General features: G+C 34.3%; 1 protein-coding gene across 1 annotated transcript; it reads right to left on the reverse strand.

Annotated features, from left to right (window-relative positions):
• Positions 1-1,262: 1,262 nt before the first annotated feature.
• LOC138335221 (V-type proton ATPase subunit B) lies at positions 1,263-27,738 on the reverse strand. The gene is made up of 14 exons (XM_069284202.1): positions 27,604-27,738; positions 19,953-20,008; positions 15,285-15,383; positions 11,068-11,161; positions 10,590-10,667; positions 9,666-9,805; positions 8,991-9,095; positions 8,373-8,470; positions 7,955-8,078; positions 7,385-7,535; positions 6,853-6,935; positions 6,338-6,442; positions 5,542-5,671; positions 1,263-5,101 (listed from the first exon to the last, which is right to left on the reverse strand). Exons 1-14 carry the CDS (start codon positions 27,716-27,718, stop codon positions 4,908-4,910), a joined length of 1,572 nt encoding a protein of 523 aa, XP_069140303.1. The 5' UTR covers positions 27,719-27,738; the 3' UTR covers positions 1,263-4,907.
• Between the last annotated feature and the right edge of the window lie 48 nt (positions 27,739-27,786).

The raw sequence follows: 27,786 nt of genomic DNA on the forward strand, positions 1-27,786 counted from the left end.
AACCTAAATGTTCTTCATGTTTTAAACCTTTTCTCAAGTTTTGCCATCGGGAGTTTGCTGTAACTTGCCCGAGTCCAACTAACAAGGTCCCGACAAAGCGTTGTTAATTTTTGGGTCGATTCGAAACCCAAGATGGCCACTAACAGTAGAAAATTACAGAAAATTTGACAAGGCGTATTGTTACAGTCTCGTGTTTTTTGTTGATTAGAAAACTTCTATTTTTTCAGATTATACTGCCTTTCTGAGAAAAAGTGAAATCAGATGGATGTGACCAGAATTCTTTATCTTGGTTTAATTTTCGTTGTTTTAATTGGTACCAGAGAATCTACAAAATTAATGGTGTACAACAAGGTTCAATCCTAGGTCCATTATTATTTTAATCTTACCTTTTATACTGTATATGATTTATCTTTAATTGTCAAAACAAACACTAAAAGGTATGCAAACTCCAAGTATCATTTTAATGGTGTTGGGGCAATATTTCAGGATGTTTACAGTCTGATTTGGATAATTTAAATGACTGGTAATCCAAAACCTGACTAGATTTGACATGTCAAATTCAATTTAAAGCTTACAGACAAAGAATAGGAACAGGCACTCGGCACCTTTAGGCATTAAAAAAAATTATGTATGATTGTAAGAAACTGTTAGACTAACGAAATTGTATTCAGTATGTTTAGACAATTTTTTTTCTAATCAAGTCCCTTGTGTGTTATGGGGGGGGGGGGTTAAACAGGATGGGCAATTTTCTGTTTTGTCCAGTTTTGTTGGAACGAAATGAAATTTTTGAATGATTTTTTATGAATTATAATGCATTTATATGTTAGAAATAAAACATTTTGAAGAACATAACTTATTGTCTGAAATAAGTCACAGTGACCTAATTTTGTAAAATGTCTAGCTGTAGCATTTCTGTTTCAGATTTCACAGGATTCAAATCGAGAGTAAAAAAATCAGAACAGTTTTATCTCACTATAACCAAGTCTGGATTGAGGGATGGCCAGCTGTCAATCAAACCATATGTGAGTACCGCATATGACTTAGCATTTTGTATAGTGTATACCAGTACTACAATATTCGTTACAACATTGAATAGGTACACACGTGTTTGCGAACACCAGGCATGGCTACATACTGCCTGGCAATCAGTCAATTGAAGGCGACACTGTCTCATGCTTTCTGATACAGTGTATTCATACTAAACGCTACCATGTTGAAATATTAAGGCAACAAGATCCTAAATAATTACCCAAAACACTAAATGATTTTGATATAATATTTTAATCACATCCAGATAAGAAATTCACACTTCAAATTGAACATGTGAATACAAATGATTTTTAATCATCGATTTTCAGCATAAATTCCAGTAATCAAACTGAAACAAATTATAAAACATAAATTAATGACTACTGAATTTATAAAATTCTTTATCAATCTTTTAAATACCCAGCAGGTTTGAACCCAGATCACAAAATGAAATTCATAACAAGTAAATGTAAATGAAAATAATACTTGATACAGTGTATATTAAATATGAAATATGACTCGACAGTAAATATATGTATATATTTATATACATGTACACTTTCTAATAGTGAATCATCGGCTAGATAAGAGCTTTGTGTTAACCCCATTTCCTTTCACTGGTAATTATCAGTGAATCGTAGGAGACGTTTAGAATTGAAGACATGCACTTCAATTAATTACATATAGAGTGACCAATATGTATAACTTAAACTGTTGATATCTAAATTTTGTAATTTTATTTTATAGTAGAATTGGGCAACATATAATTCCCTATAGTCCTGTTGTAACGATTAAATTCTATGGTATTTGTGTTATTTTATGGGCTAGATAAATATTGTATGAATATATTAATCCACTGATGAAATAAATATTCTCCAGCCATATAGCAAAACCATTATTTAATTATAATTTCACCATTGTCATTACCGTGAAAATTACTATTATATAGCAATACTTATTGATCAAAACATAGCCTAGATCCTAAATCATAGTTAAACCTGTCGATGAAAACCATCCAAGAACCGAAGTGGTCTTTATACACAGGTCAAATTTTGTTGAAATTAACCATTTGTGACCCCAAGGTGGTCTTCTTAAGGAGTTGTTTGCTAAACAGAGATGGTCACTATGGCAGATTTGACTAGAAATGTATCAAATGAATCAGAGTGAAAACTACTGATATAATCGGAGTGAAAACTACTGATATAATCGGAGTGAAAACTACTGATATAATCGGAGTGAAAACTACTGATATAATCAGAGTGAAAACTACTGATATAATCGGAGTGAAAACTGCTGATATAATCGGAGTGAAAACTACTGATATAATCAGAGTGAAAACTACTGATATAATCGGAGTGAAAACTACTGATATAATCGGAGTGAAAACTACTGATATAATCGGAGTGAAAACTACTGATATAATCGGAGTGAAAACTACTGATATAATCGGAGTGAAAACTACTGATATAATCGGAGTGAAAACTACTGATATAATCAGAGTGAAAACTACTGATATAATCAGAGTGAAAACTACTGATATAATCGGAGTGAAAACTACTGATATAATCAGAGTGAAAACTACTGATATAATCGGAGTGAAAACTACTGATATAATCGGAGTGAAAACTACTGATATAATCGGAGTGAAAACTACTGATATAATCGGAGTGAAAACTACTGATATAATCGGAGTGAAAACTACTGATATAATCGGAGTGAAAACTACTGATATAATCGGAGTGAAAACTACTGATATAATCGGAGTGAAAACTACTGATATAATCAGAGTGAAAACTACTGATATAATCAGAGTGAAAACTACTGATATATTTACCAAGGAAACTGGGGTTAAAAAGATTTTTGAATCACATGCAACCCTTGATGAGCAACCGCATACTAATATACAGTAAGTACTAATTGTAGACAAGAATGTTCTAGTGAAATAAACAAAACATAAATTTCCATGGTAACACTTTTGCCTTCAGTATTTGCCCTCTTCTAATTCTATACTTTAGCTTCCTCTCTTGCGATTTATAACTTTTCTCCTACTTCTGAAAGCCTTATTCTACCATCAAGGAGTTGGAAGATCTTCTTGGCAGACTTTGCTTCTTAGAAGCTTGCAAATCAAGTTAGCCTTGGGTGTAGAGAAGGAAGATAACTATTACAAATTCTGAACAATTTCTTTCAAATGAATTATTTGTCTATGTTTGAAAATGTTTCGTTTATTTCACAGGAAACTTAACTATATACCATTCTCTAAGTGATTGCTATTTGAATTACAATACATATATGAACATTCATAAAATTTACAACACGTCTCACCCACTATGTACGATTCTAACTTTTTTGACAGCACAAAAAAACATACATCTTTTATACTAAATTTATCAATATCAACCTTTAAAAACTAATATAGCTCCTTTTGTTACTGTGTATACATATATAGAAATTAGTAACTAATAAAACCTACATGCACCATCAAAAGTAAGATGACCTATTGAAATTCCATTCAAAATTCAAAATTCCAGGAACTATTGGTGCGGTTTTGAGACTAAATTCTCAAATCACAAAAATCAAATTCTGTACACTACTTTAACTTTCAGAGTTAAGGACAAGAAGTATTGAACGTTCTATCTTACATTCGTATATATTATATCTATGTAATATCATACAAGTCGTATTCACACCATATCCATGGGATACTTATACTGCTTAACAAAAGAACATTTACATCAGTTTCTCATTTATATATATACCTATGAATTTTATAATCATGATTTTTTGCCCATCACTACTGACTAACTTCATTGATTACCCCTATGTTAAAAGTTCTCTCCCCTTGTACAAAGTTCTCTCCCCTTGTGATGTGGGATATGTGTTCTTGGCGGCATTCCATAGTTTGATCGATGCATATAAGTATTGAATATGAATTGTGAAGTTTTAATAAATATGATAACTTATCTTTAGTGTTACCAGATTATCAAATACTTTAATAGTTTATACATACACTTTCAATTTCGATGATCAGGTCTAATGCTGAAATATTGAATTATCATTTATTGAATTCAAACTCTGTCCATCTGCTCTAAAATAACATATTCCCATCCATGAGCTAATGACTGGTCCCACTTTGGTCAACAATATTAAAAGAAAGAAGAAAACAGACATTAACAGTATCATTTTTTTCTGACATCCAATGAATGCCAAAAAACAAGTCAATATCTAACATGATTTCTTTACCCTGCTTTCAACTGCCTGACTGACAGATTTCTTTCAAACAATATAATCATGGTACCAAGTCACAAATCATCTCGAGTAAAAATCAAAATGCCAGGTCTCTCTAGCATGTATTTTTTGTCTATCTAGTACAAAACATTTTATTGACTACACTGCAGATAATTTATCGCTCACTAGGTATAATGTTGTATATACAACAACCTACCATGACAGCCATTCACACCAAATTAATGTGTAAACGAAAACACTTTTAACACCAATAATAAACAACAATATGTGTAGTACACAGGATTTAGCACTTCTAACAATTCAAATAATTCTAAATGCAAAACGACACGTTTTTCTAAAATTTTCTCCACAATGATATTTTAGCCTTCTATTTTACCTAATCTAGATATATAACTCCAGCCACAAAACTCTAGATCTGACCGTAAATTCCAATTAGAAACACTGTAATTTTGACAGCCACCATCCCCTACAGGAAGTCTATTCCGGGTATTGTTATCGCTTTTAAAAGGTTTGTATCACATTCAAGAACACATGAAGAGAATGGAGGCAGCAACATATGGAATGTTAGCATAGGATGATGGAGAGACTGCGGTGAGACATAAGATGGTGTGATATAGCCTAGGGTTGTGGTTCTATAGTTGCGTGCTATGCTGTGCTTCCGCAGCCTCTGCAGTCGCCTTCTGTTGCTGTTGCTTGTGGGCGTCACGTGGGTAATATTTTGCCAGCGTGCTCTGGGGAATTCGTTTCAACATCTCCTTAGGGAAAATACGTAGAAGTTGCCATCCAATATCTAATGTTTCAAAAATTGTTCTATTCTCGTAGTGACCTAAAAGCATGGAAAGAACAATGATTTCAGTCTTCATTCAAGTGGAAATAACCATATATATACATTATAATATGTTTATGAATTTTATTGTCATGTTCTTTTAATTGTGAATAGGAAAATATTAATTCACATAAATCCAATTTAATATTTAAGTGGGTCAAAATTAAATTTAAATTATTCAAAGTCTCACAAGCAGACAGTGCATACAATTATTCAATCAATGTTAATTTCACAGATTTAATTGAGACCAAATAAATTTTTAGAATTGTGTATACAAATGTATATTAACCCAATAAAAATGAACAGCTATACGGTAATCATCTGTTTTTAAGGGGTTAAATTAATAATCAGATATATCTCATACGAGAACTTGACAATAAATATTGGAAGTTTATTGTAAATATTAAAACTGAACAGAATGTTAATGGGATGACACCAACCTTGAGCGATGAAATTCTTCTCAAACTTCGTAAGGAATTCTAGGTATAATAAATCGTCAGGCGTAAGAGCCTCTTCACCAACGACAGCTTTCATGGCCTGTACATCTTTACCAATGGCATAGCAAGCGTACTGTAACAAAACATAAATTTGTTATATTTGAATAATGATGCAACATCCTGGAGCATATTTTGGACTGATGTTGGCTATTTACCAAAGAACACAAATTTGATAGACTGACCATATTGTATTTATACATTAATACATGGTACAATTGAGAAACATTGATTCAAACTCCAGATTACCATAAAAAACCTTTATACGTTTTAAAATTAATTTTTTTGGGGTCTGTGTAAGGCTTAAGATTGAAACTCAAATAATTCATATACCAGGTTGAGGTTCCAATAGACCTTTTCTACTTTTGCATATTACAGATTTTTTGCCCTTGTTGGTAGGTAGACCTTTTCTACTTTTGCATATTACAGATTTTTTGCCCTTGTTGGTAGGTATTGATTACAATGTCATCTTTTTGTGATTATAACGTCAAATTCTTCAAAGAAAATGAAATGGTTTTCATTCTGCCTGCAAGAGAAGAAAATTCTGTTATATGCAAAGATAGAATATTTCATAGATCAGAACTGAGAGTTAATGGATAACAAATTGGGTGTCCATTAGTCTGCAGTTCATATTCACCGTGGGAACCGGATTAGGGTATCTGCAATTACCCTAATCCAATTCCCCCCATGTGATATTGGGTGGTTATAAGATTTGGATTGCCATAGACAAAGCGCCACCTACCAGCTGATTGGAAACATCAGAGTGGTCTTCTCTTGTCATTCCCTCACCGATAGCTGACTTCATCAATCTGGACAACGATGGCAGCACATTGATTGGTGGGAAGATCTACAATGAGAGCATGCTATGGTTATTTGTTGTTTGGTAAACATTATATACATGATACACAACATCCTTGATTCACAACCTTATCAAAACCTTTTTTCCAGATGCATAGTAATTAGCAGTCAATCCTGTGACTGTTTTCTCACTTCTAGTACTCAAAATCGTTTTTTTCTTTTTTTCTTTTTAAATAAAGATTAAATAAATGATTCAACCAATGAGTGAAGCGACTTTTGTTAATATCAGTTTATATTAACAACCAAGAATAGAAGATGCTTTACTACACAAATGAATATTCTTAAAGAATGGTTTGGAATTGAACCTCAATACCTCCATGATTTGGAGACCTGGAACCTCTAATGAATGTAAATATTTTGACTTGAAAATTCTACACGTGTAGATGTGAAGACACTAACCTGTCGATTATGAAGTTGTCGATCCACATAGATCTGACCCTCCGTAATGTAACCAGTCAAATCAGGAATGGGATGGGTGATGTCTAAAACAGAAAAGCACTTTTAATACACGACGGCTAGAAGACTTTGATAAATGTATATTTGTAAATGCTAACACAACGAAAACCCATACAATAGATGGTATCATTAGCTCTCATGGAGAGTGCATATATAGGCTTTTGCCTGCAGCCTCGTCAATATTGAATCTTTTGATTTAATAAAATATTTTTGAAATGAAATAAAATGGTATCATTAATGAAGAGGCTACTGTAACAAGGATTGATTTGATCTACACAGGAATGAATTCTGAACTCAACTGTACTATAATAATATTTCTTCAGTGAATATTGTTCTATGCAATTTTTTTAAGAATAGTGATCTTTGATAACAATAGAGTATTTTTATTGTGAATATGTAAGGGTTTTCATTGTGACATCATAATGTGAATGCAATTAATATGCTAATGAACTTAGCACCCTGTGTATGTACCTACCATCGTTAGGCATGGTAAGGATGGGGATTTGCGTGATAGAGCCGTTCCTGCCCTCTACTCGACCAGCACGTTCATAAATGGTGGCTAAATCGGTGTACATGTAACCTGGGAAACCACGACGACCGGGCACTTCCTCTCTGGCCGCAGACACCTACAGACGAAAAAAAAAATATAGAAATCAAAATAAGAATAAATGTTAAATTTCAAAAAATTCAGTTATGATAATTTACCTCAATACATTATGCTTTCTGTCAGATAGATATTATTTATTTTATAAGGTTTACCAGTTCAGTCTTACATCTATGGTGTTTGGTATTTCTAGAAATCATAAAAGTTGCTAGAATGACTGACTTGAAACTGTCTACCAAACTACATTGACTCCCCATTTCCTGTCACAGGAGTTGAAAAAGAGTGAAGAAAAAAGAGTCCTTCAATAGTTAAGGGGACAGTAGTGTTGTAGAGTTGTTAAAATCTTTTAAGGGGACATTACTCCACAAGGTAATGCATACCTTGATCTTTAACATATAACAGAGAATTGATGGCTTACCAAGGACGCATTCCACTACTTACTTCTCTGAGAGCATCAGCGTAGGAACTCATGTCGGTTAGGATGACAAGGACATGTTTCTCACACTGGTACGCCATGAACTCGGCAGCTGTCAGGGCTAAACGAGGGGTGATAATACGCTCTATCCTAAAACAAATAAACCTCATGTAGAGCTAGTACTGTCACCATTTCTTCGAGAATATGAAATGCCTGTGAGCAATTCTAGGTAAAATTGGTATGCATTTCATCATTTTTAATAACATTATTTTAGAAATGTTATTTGAATGAATAAAGAGATATCAAAAGAAAATTGACCTTGCTTAAAAAGTATTTCACAACTATATTTTCTTTTCTTTAAGTTAAAATTGAATTCATCACAAGAAGAAATGGAGGAAGAAATTCTAATTTCCATCTCGGCTCAACTATGGAAAGCAAACTTACGTGGGATCATTAGCCAAGTTAAGGAACAAGCACACATTCTCCATAGAACCATTCTCTTCAAAGTCCTGCTTAAAGAAACGAGCAGCTTCCATGTTCACCTGGAACGGAAATACAAAATCATATCCCCATTAGTTAATGCACTGGTAAAGGGAGATTGAGAAATGGTGTGTGTTGGATGTTTATTAAGTCTTTGTATATTACAGAGTTATCTGCCCTTGTGGGAAGGTATTGATTGCGACGCCATGTGCATTTTGTCTCACTTTTCATTGAAAACAACATGAGTTTCTCTAAAACAAAAACATTGACATCACAATAGAAACCTACCCGCAAGGAAGATAAAAATGTATAATATGCTTAGATTGAGTAGGTAGTGGTGGTGGTAGAGGAGGGAGGGAAATGGGGCTTATTACCAGGAATAGGTTGCAAACCAGATACAAACATTTTTTTCATTATTACAAGTGTAAGATCATTAATACAAACAAATGGTTGCTGCCTGGCAGTTACTCCATGTGGATTCTGACCTTGCAAGCAATCCAGTGGTGGAGAACTGTATGTAGAATGACGGGACACTAAAATCACTTGGGACAATAGCCCTATACATGCATGTTTCAAACTTACACCCATAGCGGCAAACACAATAGCGAAGTTGTCATCGTGATCGTCCAAAACACTCTTGCCTGGGAGTTTGACCAGACCACCCTGTCGACAGATCTGGGCAGCAATCTGTAACCAGGCAACAATTTGTGATGTCATCAAACTACATAGATATGATAAGTAAATTCGACAACTTAATCAAATTCACCATTTGAACAGTTATGTGCTTATCAAATGTATAATTTACATAATTTATTTTGCAATATTTTTTTGATGTAATTACTCCCCTAACATTTGATATCTAGGCATTATTTAAATTTCATCTTTATTAGTTTTATCATAATGCTCTTTTCGTTATTCTATGCATGAAATGCTGATTTTAATCAGATATAAAATGTAAAAGCATAACATTATACTAGGGTAGGATATCTAAAAACTTTTCGGCCTTGAATATAAATATATCTAAAAAACTTTAATGGGACTAATTCACAAACCACGTGAAGTGGCGTTATCCTGCTATAACGTCATTGTTATCCGGTGATAACGTCATTCCATCACCAATAGAAACAATAGTCCCGCACAAACGTTATTGGGTATCACGTGGTACGTGAATGAGTCCCATTCAAAGTTATCTAACGATAATAGTTGATCAACTATTTCACAAAAATGACTTTAATAATTAAATCTTTTTATCCTTACTTCATTATGCGGTAGACCTGCAGCAGAGAAGATGGGAATTTTCTGTCCACGAGCAATACTGTTCATACCGTCAATGGCTGATATACCGGTCTGGATCATTTCCTCTGGGTAAATACGGGCCCAGGGGTTAATGGGCTGACCTGGTGAACAAAAACAGAAAAGTCGCTATTAAAACCATCATCCATATGTTTGATTTTGCTTTACGTTCTATTAACAGTCAGGGACACTTAAATATGCTCCACTGCTGACAAACGGTATTTTTTTCACTATCAAAATATGAGCCAACGACTTGATTATTTTCTAAAAGTTACTTACTTTACACCATTACCACCATTGAAAGTTTGAGCTTCTAGTTTTACTTTAAGTTAAAAGTATAAAAAAATAATTAATTGCATCCCGTAAAAATTCCATGTCACTGTATCCTATATGGAATGAAATACTGACTGCACATGCACCAAAGGCAAAATAAATTATTTTATATCATTTTTGGTGCTACTTAGACATATATATACACGATTAAACACCAATTACTGTTCAAATGATGAATATCATTTATGCTCTGTCGGCGGTGGAGCATCTTTAATAATGCTAAAGAATGTGCCAGGTTAAGGAATTGAAGGGATGCCGGAGCACCTGGAGAAAATCCACCCATGTCAGTACATATATACCTATTGCTGCTAACCTTGCAACTTGGTTACATTAGATTCAAACTCAAAACCCTTATGTAGAGGGCTAGTGGCTATGGTGATATAAACAAAACACCTTAACCACTTATCCATACGTGTAATGTATATCCAATAATATGACACACATAGAATGGAGATTTTATAAGCTTGGTACAATTAGAAGCTTCGTTTTTTCTTTAAGCGATAATTGGCAGTTTTTATTGGGAGATTTGGTTTTTTTGCTTTAATATCAACATACCTTGGATATCGAGGAAATCCTCGGCCACCACAGGGGGTCCTTTGTCTATTGGCTTACCAGATCCATTGAACACTCGACCTAAATTCATAATAAATTTTTTTTTTACAGATATTCTTAATAATGAGAATCTATTAGACTTTTTGTATTTGTTTGCATAAAGTTGATTGAAGGTGAAGACGGATAGTTGAACTCTAAAATTACATAAGAAGCCAAGAATTATCGATTGTAATTCACTCTAGACTCAATCTACCATACTGATAATTAAAAGAAAAATCTTAACAGATAGAATATTTTAAATATCGATCTATCGAGACAAACCTCAGATATCATCTATAAGTTTTGGTAATATTACCAAGGTATGATGCAAATGTCTTTTTATTTGCTAGAACAAGGCAAATATGAGGTAACATCGTGAGAAAAATTGAAAATAAATTAGTTCGGACATCATAAAGTGGATGACTTATCCTTTATAACGTACCCAACATGTCCTCCGACACAGCCATTCTCAGAATGTCACCTGTAAACTCACAGGTTGTGTGTTTGGCGTCGATGCCATGTGTTCCCTCAAACACCTACAACATACAGAATGTATAATTACAGTATATATCTACTTCCCATAAACCTGTACTGTATCTATCAATAAACAAGAGTCTTCTTATTTGCCAATCAGTACACAGCATGACCGTGGAAAATATTTGAAATGAACTCGTACGTCGGACAAGTGCTCCTCTAGATCTAAAAGCTACTCGTCCAAACGGCATTTTCACTTTAGCTTGCCCTCAATATTTTCCAGATAATAAATAAAGCATATGTGACAGTGACTTTGTATATTTTATGTGTTATTTTGGTGGTATTCAGTTGATTGCCACCTATATAATAAGTGGTAAACGAAACATACATTTTATAATATAATTTAAGATCCAGGTCATAATCAGCGTCCGATGGACATGTATGCTGTCAACATTCAATTTTCCGACAGCCAAATCCACTCGTCTGGGAGAGCGGATGAGTACATTTCCCCAGCCCTGCACAGTCAAACCTCGTTAACTCAATATCGGTTGGATCCTTGATATTCCAGCAGTTACAGTCACTGTCATAACCAGGGGCGTAGGAAGCAGGGGGCAGGGGGGGGGCAACTGCCCCCCCCCTTTCCCAGGACGGGGGGGCAAACACGTCTTTTTGCCCCCCCATTTTCGCCGACTGAAATTTTCTAAAAATGCTTATTTGAAAGAAAAAAGGGTCCTCCTGCACATTTTTCGTACTTCATTCTAGAAAATTTTCCGCTGCGCAGCGCATTTCCTAAAACGTTCAAGCACATAATGTCAAACCTTAAATAGTAAAAATTCAATACACACAAACTAGACTAAAAATGTCCATCAAGGGATTCTATGTACTATTTAAAAAAATGTCTCTTAAAAGATGAATTTGTTTATATGTCTTAGCGAGACAATTAATTCATTTTTTATGTCACACAACAATGTGCCGATGGAGTAAAGCCTGTATATTCAGATCGAGTAGGGTTGCATAATGTTATGACGACACAATTATCATTTCTAAATGCAGGTAGCTTTAAATCGAAAAATTACCATGTTAAGAACGCTTTATAATCATTAAACTTTATCGTAAAACTCATCTCAGCCATTCTAAATCGTATTTTTTTTTCGCGGGGGGAGACCCCCGGACCCCCCTGACACCAAATTCTCGCGCCTTTGGGCGCTCGCAAATTCATCAAAATGCATCGTAAAACTCATCTAAGCCATTCTAAATCATATTTTTTTCCCGGGTGAGACCCCCGGACCCCCCAAACACCAAAATCTCGCGCTTTCGGGCGATCGCAAAATCATCAAAATACATAAAACTCATCCCGGGGGTCATCCTCAGACCCCTAATAAAACACGCGCCTTCGACGCTCATACGCTTATTTGGCCAATTTGCGTATTCGTTAATTTCCTTTTAGCGACCCCACTGTCTATAAATGTGTACAAGGATTAAATTTAGTGATATATGAAAAATGTACATAAAGCATATATTATATGGTTGGGAGTTGAATTAATCTCCTCCTGTAGGTGTGGCGGGGGGGGGGGGGGGGGGTTACAAAATATTGAGACCTTTGCCCCCCCATGACATTTCATCTTCCTACGCCACTGATAACATCTACCAAGTCATAGCAAAACTGAAGTTTATTTGTGCAACGACAGATGAGACAAGCAGTTTGGACCTTTCATTCATGTACATCAAAGAATAGAATGATTGTATACTGTATGGCTTTGAAGTTAGGCATATTCAAGGGAAATTTGAAGGCCTGTGATTGGTAATTTTTCTCTCCTAATTAATATATATGCCTTCAGTTTTGCAATGAGATATTCTACAGGTGGATTCACAGCAGAAAATAACCCCTGGAGTATCAAGGATCTTGGATCACAGTATCACCTTGAATTGTAATGTACTCCAGTTTTACTAAAATATATTGTGAAAAATTGATACTTTGAATTAAATACAGTATTCAGGGTATTCCAGTGAAAATGTTATGTCGGCCATTTTGATGACTACAAGTATGATGTGTACCCCATCATCTTCATAAATCTTGCTGGAATATACAGGGATATAAATTAGATAAGGCCTCGATTTCTCGCCACAAAAGTGATGACTTAAGTCAAAACTTAGTTATTTCTATTATGTAATCTGAGTTGATAATTTTAGTTTTAAGTTGGCTTTTGACTCAAGCTTAAATTTGTTTTGAGGAATCGGGGTCAGGATTAATGGTTTTGACAATTTATACTGTATATCAAAACTTTGTGAAATATCTCGTAAGACAGGTTGAAAACTTTCCTATCGTATTTGTCGTAATTTTGGTAAGTGCCCCTCCCCTTTTCTAGAGAAGAGTTGAAGTTGTAGAAGCGCCCCCATTCCATGGCTTTTACAACATGTGAAGACTCTAACATCAGCATTGTATCCCATATTACATAGTTGTAGCTGTATAAGCGTCCCCATTCCATGGGTTTTACAACATGTGAAGACTCTAACATCAGCATTGTATCCCATATTACATAGTTGTAGCTGTATAAGCGTCCCCATTCCATGGGTTTTACAACATGTGAAGACTCTGACATCAGCATTGTATCCCATATTACATGAACTTGCGAGTCTTTTGTAAAATCACGACATAATAATGCATGCATCTTAATTGATAAAAGTGTATGCATTCTTACTGTAACAAGATTGATGCACCATGCATGAGTACAGAAAGATTTAAAATATGACTGACTTTTTTCGTCCACAATTTACATTTTGCTTCATTAATAAGCGGCGGCCCCCTCATTTTGTTAGAATTATTTAAGCACCCTGGGCGCTAATAACGACAAATACTGTAAGTAAATCTGACTCAAATTGTAAAAGAAGACTGCATTATTTATTCATACTGCTGATATTAAATGTTTGTAGAGTGTGCATGCAGCTGATGACCGGAGCTTGCATAGCATGATTACCTCGTATATATCAATACGTGACCTTCAGAGATAAAATACAGCGAAGATATCAAAATTTAGAACAGCTCCCTAAAATATATATAACCTCTAAAAGGGTACCTGGTTTTAAACACAGGTATTTATTTAAGATCTACATGGCCATATTAAGGAAAATCCCCACGTACCTGACTTTAAGTTTAGGCTAAGTTTGATAGGGGCAGGTCACACGGTCAGGTTGCTGGGTATGACAAAAATTTTGTGAAGATAACAAAAGAATTGAGCCGTCATCAGGAGATAACAACCCAACCATACCTTAATCTTTTCACTCTAAATTTTGTTTATAAGTAAGATGAACTTCAGATTGACATAAATACCTTAAAAAGATCATTTTCACTCGGCTTCATAGTTGGATGTATTTTTAAGTAAAGTAATTTTCTTTATCATTTTTTTTCAATATTTACATATGGATTTTAATCATGAAGCTGACAATGCTTTTTAAAATACAGCATGGACTCAATACTTTAAATGTCTTCTATCTGAAGCATTGTCAGCTTAAGGAAAGTTGTCTAGGAGTGTTAAATCAAATGGATAAAATCATGGAGAGGCATCCTCTTACAGATCATGAAGACCTAATGTGATAAAGTGCTGTGTGACATATACTGACTGTCCTTGTCTAGGCTCGCCTTACACTTTTAAAGTCTTCTAGTTCTCGAGGCACAAATGCTGAGAGAGACAGTCTGAGTAGCATTATATAGGTCACACTGATCGGTCAGTTAGCTGACCAAGATATGATATTATTATCAGTTACAGTTTGTTTATTATTCAACAGATATCTCATGCATGTGTGTATTAGAAGTTGTTCCTAAGGATGAAATAAGGATTGGTACAAAGAGTAAGAAGTATATAGATTTTTTTTTTTAGATTTTTGAATGAAGTCTTGGATAAAGCCCACCTGATTTTAAATTTTAATTACCAAAGTATCTAGCATTATAAAAATATAACTTGCATAGAAAATTACAACATATTGATAAACAAAGTCACCACCAAAAGTTATCACCACAGCCCAAAAAGCATCTATTTGATTAAAATACCCTGTAAGTAGCTGGTACAGTATTAAAAGAAAGAAAAAACAGAAAAGATACATATGTGTAACAATAATATCTTTAAGAGGTGTCACTCTGGGAAGGAAATTCTAACTCCCTGGCTGGACGATTTATATAAATTATGTTACCTGAACAACAGCCTTTGACCCGCTGACCTCCAGCACCTGTCCACTTCTCTGCGATCCATCAGCCAAGGTCAACTGCACAATTTCAGCATATTTGGGAAACTAAACATAAAACATATAGGGACTATTAATATTGAGATATAATACAGAAACACTTAACATGGAAATTGATCATTTAAAAACTGAAGGAAAACATATCAGGTATTGCACTTTTTATAATACAAGAATTCCACAGAAGTGGATGTGTCGCCTGCACAGCATCATAAAAAAATAGTTATTTACAGTTGAAAATATTGTTAATAATTAGGTGAAGTCCCCTACCGATAAATCTTGCAAATATTGATGGGTTTTGAGTAGTATCCAACCCATCTAAGATCTCATTGATATAAAGCAATATTCCAAATTTGGTTGAAATCGGAAAATAAATACTAAAGTTGTCAAGTGGGAACCATGTTTCGAGGATTTTAAAGTCCCGTAACTCTTGCAAATATTGACGGATTTTGACCAATATCGAACCCATCTAAGACCTCATTGATATAACCCAAATTTGATTGAAATCGGACAATAAATACTAAAGCTATCATTCGGAAACCGTTTCCAGGACGCCAATGCTGACATAGTGACACCTAAGTGTCGCCCTTGCGCTGCAGGCGACACAAAAACCAGTAATATGTGTTGTACATTTAAACAATTTAATTCAAATTAAACAAGAGGCCCATGGGCCTTAACGGTCACCTGAGTTAGAATATATAATGAAACAAATTAAAGACATATAAACACTATATGCTGGTCCTTGAAGTTGGTCAGTGATTTATAAATTTCACTTTTTAGACTATGAAGAGTATTTGCTTCCATCAAACCTGTGAACTTAGAGGTATTTTTTGAAATTTTAATAATTTTGACCCTTTTTGGTCCTGCCCCTCTGGTCCCCCAAGGGGTCCTCGAGGACGGATATGAATGTTAAAATGCTATATCTTAGGCTAATAATTCTTATCAAGTTTGACTAATTTCCTACGAAAATTGGGCAATAATGTTCACAAATATGTTTTTCCTATATAAACTAAAGTAAACTTGACCCCTCCCCGGAGGGTAACGTGAGACCCCAAGGTCATATAATTCACAATTTTTATAAAACACCTTAAGACCTTTCCATCTATAATTATTTGATTCCACTATATCCAGAATTTTAGAAGATTTTTGAAGTTTTAGCCTACAGTACTTAATGCGTCTAACATTCCCTCAAACGCGTTTTAGATTCGTTTGCGTTTCTTTCGTTTAGTTTCGTTTGCGTTTTGTTTCGTCGAGCGTTTTTCGTTTGCGTTTCGCGTTTTCGTTCGTTTGCGTTTTGATTCGATTTCGTTTGCGTTCGTTTGCGTTTTGATTCGTTTTGGCTTTCGTTCGTTTGCGTTTGCGTGCGTTTGCGTTCCAATTCGTTTACCGGATGTTATTCATTCATATTTGATTAGGAATGGTTGACTGTGCATCTGTTGCCTAAACTAAAAGTGGAGTCAAACAACGGTGTAGGCCGATAAATTTACGTGTTCTGGACAATGTAGTAAACATACACAAATAAATTTTAAAAAATCCTTTTGTATCTAGACATTAATTACATTTGATACATACACACATTGTTTGATAGTAAGGATCATTTGTATACCTTTCTGCAAGGTCTTATATAGTACTAGCTATACACGTGTATGTGCACAGGGGGACAGGTACAATATACACTTGTAACACCCGCGGGGCTCGATAAAGTGGACTGAAGGATTACAGACAGGTGTGAACTCACGCCACAGGACGCCGTACTGCTGGTCATAATATATATATATATATAACTCACTGGTGCATACATTATAAAAAATTATATCCGACCCATCACTGTTAACATTCTAATAATAAAACAACACAATTAATAATATCTCAACCATCGCTTAATAAGTATTTAAAACGAATACTTTTTTGTTACATATTCTATGTGAAATTAAGAACGTACCGAAGTCAATAGATATCAAATCATAATTGACTTATATATAGAAATATATACATAATCGTCCAACACGAACTGACAGTTGATACATGTACATTCAACTGTATCTCTGTATTTACACGTATTCGCCATTGATATAATTGATCATGTGTTTTATTGGTATGTTGATGTAACAAAACACACGAGGAATAAAACACCATAGAGCTGGTTTTCTGTAATGACTAGAATAACACAACATTGTTGTTTTTGTGGTATGCTTTATATACATGCACGGGGTCACGTACGCGTATTATACACCGTAGCCTAAATAAACATGTGAGTGGTCGTCCGTGTCTGAGGCAATCAGTGAGCCATTGTTCATGGGTGACTGCACTTGACCAGGTGTGATACAAGTTGACACAAAATCAAAATATGCCGCTGTCAAATAACAAATGGTATAATTGAAAGCAGGTAAATCGAGATGGGGAGTGGGGATGGAGACGGGTAGATTGTTGTACATGTGTTGTCCGTGAATTATAAAGCAAATTTATATAAGACCTCCAAATGGGTCGGGTAAATGCTACAGGTGAGTGTCTACATTGATATCTATATAACGGGTACGGGGACCTCCTCTAGAGTCATATATATACATGTAATACGTGTATATAACTACCTAACCGCTAGACCTAGGGTTTATACTTGCAGTAGTCAAACGTACATGTTCGCAATACCTACACTGAAATAAGAAGTTCTTCTGAAGTGTTTTCTTTTCTGAAACTGATAATTTCTATAAAACAGTACTAGTATGTGTGACAAATTCAGAGCAGACTTATAGATACTAGCATTGATTGAAGACTATTTGTACACATGCATGTTTTATAATTGTTTTTAAAATCTCGCTTTATAAGTTAAAAAAAATGTATTAATGCTTGGATATATATACGTAATCACATACTTATTGGTAATATATTTATAAAAATTGCATATTTTCTAAGACAACATATATTTTTCATAATGATAAATCGTACTAAATCAAAATTGTGAACGTAAAATAGACATCGCTTTCAGAATCCGGATCACTAAGCTACCGGAGTCCCGATCGACATTTATGATTGCATTCTGGTTTTCCGGTCACGCTTTCACTTCGTTTGCGTTTTTCGTTTTTCGTTTGCGTTTTTCGTTTTGCGTTTAGCGCTTGACGAAACGCGTTTTTCGTTTTACGCTATTCGTTTTTCGTTTGCGTTTTTCGTTTTTCGTTTGCGTTTTCGTTCGTTTTCGTTTAACATTTCGTTTTCGTTTTGCGTTTCGCGCTCGTTTCGAGGGAATGTTAGACGCATTAAGTACTGTATCTGACCCTTTTTTTGCCCCGCCCTCTGCCCCCAGGGGATCGGCCAGGACCAATGTGGATATGATATTAAAATGCTATCTCAGGCTAATAATTCTAACCAAGTTTGACTCATTTCCTATGAAAATTGAGCAAAAAATGCTCATTAATGTGTTTTTCCTATATAAACAATAGTAAACTTGACCCTATCCCCAAGGGGAAACGCGAGACCCTAGGGTCATATAATTCACAAATTTTGTAAAGGACCTTAAAACCTTTCTATTTATGAAAAGTATTTGATTCTACCATTTCCAGAATTTCAGAAGAAGATTTTTGAAGTTTTAGCCTATTTGACCCTTTTTTAGCCCCACCCCTCTGCCCCCAGGGGGTCGGCCAGGACCAATGTGGATATGATATTAAAATGCTATCTCAGGCTAATAATTCTAACCAAGTTTGAGTCGTTCCCAATGAAAATTGAGCAAAACATGCTCATAAATGTGTTTTCCCTATATAAACTATAGTAAACTTGACCCCCTCCCCAGGGGGAAACGCGAGACCCCAGGGTCATATAATTCACAATTTTTGTAAAGGACCTTAAGACCTTTCTATTTATGAAAAGTATTTGATTCTACCATTTCCAGAATTTCAGAAGAAGATTTTTGAAGTTTTAGCTTATTTGACCCCTTTTGACCCCGCCCCTTAAGTCCCTGGGGGTCAGTCATAAAAAATGTGTTAATAGGATTAAATGGCCATCTCATACTGATAATTCTGACAACATTTGACTCATTTCCTATTACAAATGACCAAATAATCCGCAAAAATGTGTTTTCCCAATATAAACTATAGTAAACTTAACCCCCTCCCCAGGGGGAAACTAGAGACCCAAGGGTCATATAATTCACAATTTTTGTAAAGGACCTTAAGACCTTTCTATCTATGAAGGGTATTTGATTCTACCACATCTGTGAGTAGAGAAGAAGATTTTTGAAATTTTACCCAATTTTACCCCTTTTGGCCCCTCCCACAGCCCCCTGGGGGGTGGGGACCATATAATTCACAATTTTGATTGGCCTTATGCCTAAGAAGGTTTGTGCAAAACTTCATCGAAATTGCTTCAGCAGTTTTGGAGAAGAAGTCGAAAATGTAAATTGTTTACGGACATACGACGCACGACGGACGACGGACGACGACGGACAAAAGGGGATTAGAATAGGTCACTTGAGACTTCGTCTCAGGTGACCTAAAAACACATATCATGAGCACAAGATCAAAATAATCACTTTGAGAAAAAATTAAAAAAAGACTTTATTGAATTATAAATAAAACATTCAATGTTAATTGACACTGTGATTTTTCACCAATACAGTATAAATACACCTACCTTGACATCGTCCAATATAACCAGGGGTCCATTTACACCCGATACTGTTTTGTAGGCTGAAAAATTAATTAGATAATGATAATTTTATATCAGTATGTGATACATAACTACACACCAGCTGTTACAAACTTACAGCACACCAGCTGTGGTTTTAACACTTTAGATACCACCCTGCAGGTGAAACATCAAATTTCATTTCTATTAACAGTAAAGTCATATACATGTATCGTATTTGACCCAATAAGACCAGTTAAAAATGGGAAATAAATGGGAGCTTAATGGAACCACATTTGGAGTTTAAATACCATGTAAAAATTAAAGGCATCATATATGATTCTAGCATAAATATGGCGTTTTCAATCTCCTAATATTGAAGATGGTAGTAAATGCTTGTTGTATAATTCTGGACTGATCAAATTCAAACTTGATGTTTAATAGGGATCATAAATATTTATAGCATATCATGTACACGTCGACAATTTATATTTATTTTGTATTACTCTTCTGTTATATTTTTTTGTATAATATACAAAAATCTAAGCAATTTATTTTTTGTAAAGTATGAAACTATTTAAGGGGTATTCATGAATATTGAATGTTGCAGTGAACAAATCTGCCAAAACCATCTACATGTATATAACTTCTAAACCACCGTAATGCGCCTTTCAATTTAAAAACTGAACAGGACTTCACACTAAACGTTAAGATGCATGTTATAAAAGCAGCCTATGGAAAATCCACCCATAAAATGGATGCACCTTAGCTTCATGTATACGTATCTTTCATAAATTTCTTGGATACATAAACAGATCTGTAAATGAAGGATTTGTAGATGCATAAAACTGATGTTTAAACTGACAAAAAGTAAACTTTATAACGTAAATCTGTTAAACTGAGGAAAAGAAGAGTTTAGGGACCATCCTTCTCAAAGGTTTTATGATCTAATATATAGGGATTGGATTTCGTTTTTATGTTAACCATGCTTGTATGGAGCAATTCCTCTAAGAATATATTCTATGGGAAACGTTAGCACAGAGGTGATGTTTACATTTGACATCCATCATTTTTAATAAAAATGAAAGCGCTTCACGTCGCCCCGGTCGGGATATTTTCCCCGTTTCTTTATACAATTGTTAATTTTAAAAATGTTTGTATCATATATAAATATAAAACATATATGTATTGTTTACATTTTCCCCAAATTCTAAGAAAAACAGCAATATACACATAATGTTACGTCAAAATGTAAACAAAGCCATGTGTTTCTTTTAAAAAAAGTAGCCCCTTTACGTTGCATAGAATATTTTCATACGCAAGTTCAAAGTTCAATGTTACCATGCAGTTATGGTAAACAAAATCGACTAGTACTTACGTATAGTGATCAAGCCTAGCAAGTGTAAATATAGAAGTATGAATGACTCAGAAGCCTGTACTTAACCTTAGGGCCTGTTATATCGTAGATCATATATAGATCCTGTACATTTACACCTATTAGAGATTCCACACTTCCTGGAACAGCTAAGCTTCAGGCAAAGTCATGATCACATATTCTGTGATATTGAAGAACTAAGATATAATTACATAAAATATTGATATTTTGTCTATAATGGCTAATGGGGTTAGAAACAAAATATAATTGTATTGTTTATCCATCAACTAATTTACTACACTCTTCAAAAGGATGACGCTTTTAAAATGAAATCAAATTGAAACTAAACCCTTAGATGGAAACATTTGATCATCAACTTATGAAGTATATATTGGGGTGTCCAAAACACACTTGACTTTTACAAATTATGATAAAAGTCCCAGAACAAAGAAATATTGAGGGTTATTTATATGGTCGAACAATCATATTGTCACTAAATATCTTACTAATTTATATCTTATTGAGCATAATTTTGTCAAATATTCTATGATTTTGTCTTTTCTAAGTACCGTATTTGCCCAGGACACTTAAAAATTGGATAAAAATGAAAAGGTGCTAATAAGTCAAAATTATTGCAAATTTATACCGTTTTATGTAGTTTTGGTCCTTATTTATGCCTGGGCAATTGAAATTGAGGCCTCAAAAAGGGGGAGGGGCACTTATAGGGACATGGGCGCTTATTGGGTCGAATACGGTAATATAAGGTCTCCACTGTACAGCAATGCCAGACCGGTATAGTAGGTGATTGTCAGAATCTCTTCATGCGAGTCCTTGAGACTATCTTAAATGTTTGACGGTCCCATAAACATGTAGGAAATATGAGGAAAGAGATATCAGAGCTGATAAAACAACTCTGAGAGTCAAAAAGACAAAACATATGTCCAAAATTAACAATTAGATATTCATATATATTACTTATTAATATAAGTAAAAAAGAACCGTGTCCATGTGATGGTTTCCATTTTCATAATAAGATTTCAGTGATATACTGCTATATGCAGACTTTGTACTCTACCCAGATTGACAAATATTAAGGCATACACAACATCTCTCAAATCACCATACCTCAAACATCTTGCTTAAAGATGCTCCACCGCCGACAGAGCATGAATGATATTAATCATTTGAACAATAATTGGTGTTTAATCGTGTATATATATATGTCTAATTAACACAAAAATAATATGAAATAATTTATTTTGACTTTGGTGCATGCCCAATCAGTACTTCATTCCATATAGGATATAGTGCCACGGAATTTTTTCGGGATGCAATTAATAATTCGTTTTTATATCTTTAACTTGAAGTAAAATTAGAAGCTCAAACTTTTCAATGGTGGTAATGTTGTAATGTATGTAACTTTTGTAACTGAAGAAAAATACTAAATCATCTGCTCCTGTTTTTGATAGTGAAAAAATACCATTTGTCAGCGGTGGAGCATCTTTAATGACACTTTTATTTATCATTAGCGATTAGGAATGTGAAGTGGGACTAATGATGACGTCTGCATACTCACCAGATGGTGGGACTAATCAATGGTTAATTGAACTTTACCCATGTCGTTTTGGGATCTCGAAACCCCCGTATTGTGATCACATCCTATATGTTAAAGGTAACATTGACCAGAGGTTATGAAGGACAAATCAGTTGTAAATATAGTACCTTACTGACATGGTGTTTTGGTCTTGCGAAACACCTGTATCAGTCTTTATTTTCATAATGAGTGTACGTAAATAAATGTAAGGAAATATAAGATTTTCACTCTTATACACATCATGTATATGCATCATCATATCCTGGCAGTAATATTACTGACAACAGGATACGAAGTCAAGTGTTTTTATCTGCTATACCCGGCCCTTATACAGTACCGTTATAGTAGTGTATATATACACACCAAGGACTATATCATACTTTATCAGTTATTGACTTAACATGGGATGTTTAATAATCAGAATTACACTTCTATTGAGATTTCACCCTCTACCATATCTAAATATAGTATACAACTACTGCAAAGTTGAATTGTTTTAAAAACTTCCTTGACAGCTTTACGTTGTCCGAATTTTACATAATACACATGGGAAAGAAATTCAAATACATGAAATACTGTTTACTGAGTATTTCATGTATTTGGGAAAGTTATTCAAGGGAGGTTAAATTTTAATATAAAATAGATTTACAAATGTTTACACAATCTGATTAGCAATTTCTCAAATATCCCCCCTTTTTGGGGGTGAGGGGATTGAAACAATTATTAACACAATTGGTGAATATCAGATAATTAAACTCTTCAAACCATTTGAAGGATTAGCATGAGCACATTTTTTTATCGGAAAACAACTAATTAATAAATTAAATTAGCTATATTTAATTATATAATCCATAAGAACTATCTTCCATGATTGAAGATTCTTTATGATAACATATCTACTAACCCTTTTAGAATTCTGATGGATCTAGATCTTATAAGATAACACTCCAATGATGATAAGCTTGTAATTAATCTCTGAAGACTGGTTGGCATTATTAATTAATACCAGCTCAATAAACAGTGTAGATAACATGGCAAATAGCCTCGAGTCCCATTTCCTAAAATGCCATTTCTATTTCCGAGACAAACGCTCCAATGAAGTATTCCGGTGCTATATTGATTAAATCACGATGGAGCATTTTTCATCACACAGTCTCGGGCCTTCCGCTGTGTAGACTAGAGGGTGCTCTATTGTAGATTCGAGAGATCGCAAGATCAATACAAGAGCTTTATGACAGTGAAGCTAAGTCCCCCGTTATTGGTATGGGACACTACTGAATTTTCCGTTCTCTCTCAGTCTGACTTTTGTCTATATACAAGTACATGTTTGTCTTGAGAGTATTGCAAACTATTGTCCTTAAATACAGCTGTTGTTTTTTTTCTTTAATTAAGGCCCAGAGGGCCCGTAAACATAAGAGAATGCTTGAGCACTTGATCGAGTGTCCAACACATCTTTGTTCAGGATTATAACAGCTCAAACAGGAAGTATCCAAGTCCAAGTAATCACTACACACTTATTTTAATGTTATACTGAACAAGTCACCCACTTCGATCAATACATATGTACTAGCTAAATAACAAAGCATGTGGATATGAAGAATTCACAAAGATAATTTCCCTATATCTAATTCTTTAAAGTGCACTTGCTGGACCGTCCTTATCCTTAACTACACAATATACTGATATCTGACTCCGGTTTAACTCACAAAAGCAGATATATGTCCGTATAAAGACATAAATGCCCCCTCCACTATATGACATCTAATTGGACACAATCGGACACGACAGCTAGGATGGGAAGGGGTGGGACATGAGCGACACAGGTAAAACTACTGCCCTATATTTCAAGGTGATAGCTAATAAAAATGCATGTTTACATTAGAAAGATTATAAGACCAGGAGCTCCAAAAGAGTGAGTGTTACTGATTAACTGAGTTGTCTTTATCCCTGACAACACCAAAGACTATATAGCTACCAGTTCAGAAATTAAACATTAAAATAGTCGTGCCTTAGAATTAAAATATCTATGAATCTATCATAAAGCTCTAAAGGTAAAATTCAAGTTTCACTTGATACAAAACTCAAACAAAACAAGCAGATTTAATTTCTTTTGTCGATGTTGATTATTTGTCTTTCATAATTTATCATCGATCAGAGTAAAGGGAGTTGGTTGTATAGAGGTTTGTTATTTATATATAGTGTTTACTAAACGATACAATTTGAGTCTGGTACTCATGATTAGCTAACAGATTGTGCTAGCTTCTTTGTCTCAATTCATTGATTAAACCCATTGCAATGCCAGGTACGGACCGCTGGTCGGTTGTTTTTCTCCAGGTACCCCATCCCAGTTTTCCTCCACCAAAAAACCTGGCACATCCTTATAAGACCCTAGCTGTTAATGAATTGATGTTAAGATAATTAATAAAACCCCAAACCCATTGCAATCTACAGACACTCTGTAATAAGTCCCCACCACTTTTTATGAAGTCTTTTTGAACTGAGGTCAATTAAGTTCCCTCTTTATTTTCTTGTTTGCTAGTAACTTCCATTCAGAAAAGCATTGATATCATTATAATTAATTACATATCAATTATATTCAATATGGACAAAGTTTTACAATGAAGTTAATATTTAATGTTCAGCAATCAAAATAAATTTCAGAATTGAATCTGAAGGGCTAGAACAGAAATATTTTATCCCTGAATAAAGTATATTAATTATATCATATCAATGGAAAAATGATACCCAACAATATATAGGTATTGAAATAAATTTGAATGACATATAAAAACTGTTATGCAAGTAGCTTATTTTCACACATCACTTTTTTCTGGATTGACAGATTATTAATATTTGATGCTTTGTGAAAAACAAGGAAGCATTATTATAAACATTCCATATTCTTGATTTTTGTACACTTTATCATTAAATCTACCTAGTAGCTAATGCTACCATACCAAGGCCAGTGTCAGGTTATGATGTCTGAATTTTAGTTGACACATGTCTGCAGGTAATTATATTGAATATGTAGAGATAGGCAAATTGTGTTTGTTGGTATATATATATATCTTACTATATATCTAGTTGCGCCTTTGAGATCTATTGGTCTGCCATCCAATTTAAATATTGCACAAAACTGTACATCATAACCATCTGAATTTCACCTGTGTTGATTAAAATTTTGAAACCTACATACAGACACGCATACGGTATTTGACCCGATAATCGCCAAGACAAGGGTGGTTAACAAATTGAAAAATGAAGGGACACTTTTTTTAGCTTATATATTTTGATATAGGACCAACATTACTTTAAGCTAACTTTTCACAAAATTTTTACACAGAGTAAGCAATTGATCAATTTACAAAAGAATAGCAAAACCTACACACAGTTTTTTTTAGTTCCAGTCTGTATTTGTCAGCATAACTAAAATTGAGGCCTCCAAATGGGGGAAGGGTGCTTTAAAGGACTGTTTTTGGCAATTAGTATGCCAATTTCCAACAGAAGAGGAGAAAATGTAGCAGCCAGACCAAACTTAAAACCTGAAACCTCCGAACATTCAAATACCAAGTCACCAACTGATGAGCAACCTGTCCAATCCCACTACAATCCTCCCTTTTTAAAGTCTTTGGCCTAAAAGACATAGGAGACCTCTATACCACCAATGTGTGTGTTTTAGTTGGGCAACAAATTTGTAACAGGAGATTTAGAGGAGATAATGTAGCAGCCAGACCGGGATTCGAACCCAGGGACCTCCAAACACTAACCAAATGCTCTACTGACTGATCATGAGCTATGTATACGTATACCAGCTGGTCATTGATGATTGACCTAGTCCAATTCCACTACATATCTATATACACTGAATATGGCCTATATTTTTAATCAATTAAATGTTCATATGTGAACTAGCTATAGAATCTGCCAAAGTAATTATCAAAATTTTGATAATTTCATTATTTTCTAATATTCTTTAATATCCATCATCATTCATGTACATAATGTAGAAATTCCTTTTATTTTCATCCAAATTAATTAATTGATTATTATAATTTTATCGAACATATTCCATTTTAAATACTCCATTTGCTAAGAATAGACCTACCTGGTATCAATCTTCTACACATTATAATTACCATTATTGTATGTCATAGACCATAAAGAAAAAGATTTGTTATAATAATTAAGAAATTAGTGACATTATCATATTACATTTGCCAAAAAACAGTGCAGATAATTCATAGATTAAAATTAATGGGTTATTACTTAAAATAAACATACACATGTATTCGATTAAAAACTAGAAAATGTCTTAAAAGCTTCTTTCTGAATACGTTAAAGCAGAATCGTGCGTTTCTAACTCAAGGCAATCATATATTCAATCTTTATATTTTTAGTAACACAGTAATATTGCTATCCAGAGGTCTATATTCCTAACATGTAGCACGAGTGACATAACTTATCTATGCATGTTCTCTGACCTGTCTAGGTAGAAGATTTTAAAAGAGGTCAGTACCGTGAATTCCGATGCTACCAGGTACAATCTACCCCAACACGTAGCTTATCATCCAAATTATGTCACATCGCCGGTCGCCAGCTGACCGACAGTCAGAAAAGCGAAACTTGTAACCGTGTATATCAAAAAACACGACGTGGTTATGGAAAATCTAGAAATAAATTAAACATACTTAGTCTTGGTTGTGAGATGTAATCCCTTGTAATGGCGAGTTTGTGTGTATTTCGTGCTGCAAGCTCATCTAAAGGTCCGTTCAGAGAACTCATATCCACCTTGCTTTTCGCCATCTTGAAAGGTTATTGATCATGTGATTTTACATGTCACGAGTTCCTCCAAGGGGAGTAACTCGTGACAG

Source organism: Argopecten irradians, chromosome 11 (assembly GCF_041381155.1).
Source record: "Argopecten irradians isolate NY chromosome 11, Ai_NY, whole genome shotgun sequence".
In the NCBI taxonomy this organism is placed as follows: domain Eukaryota; kingdom Metazoa; phylum Mollusca; class Bivalvia; order Pectinida; family Pectinidae; genus Argopecten; species Argopecten irradians.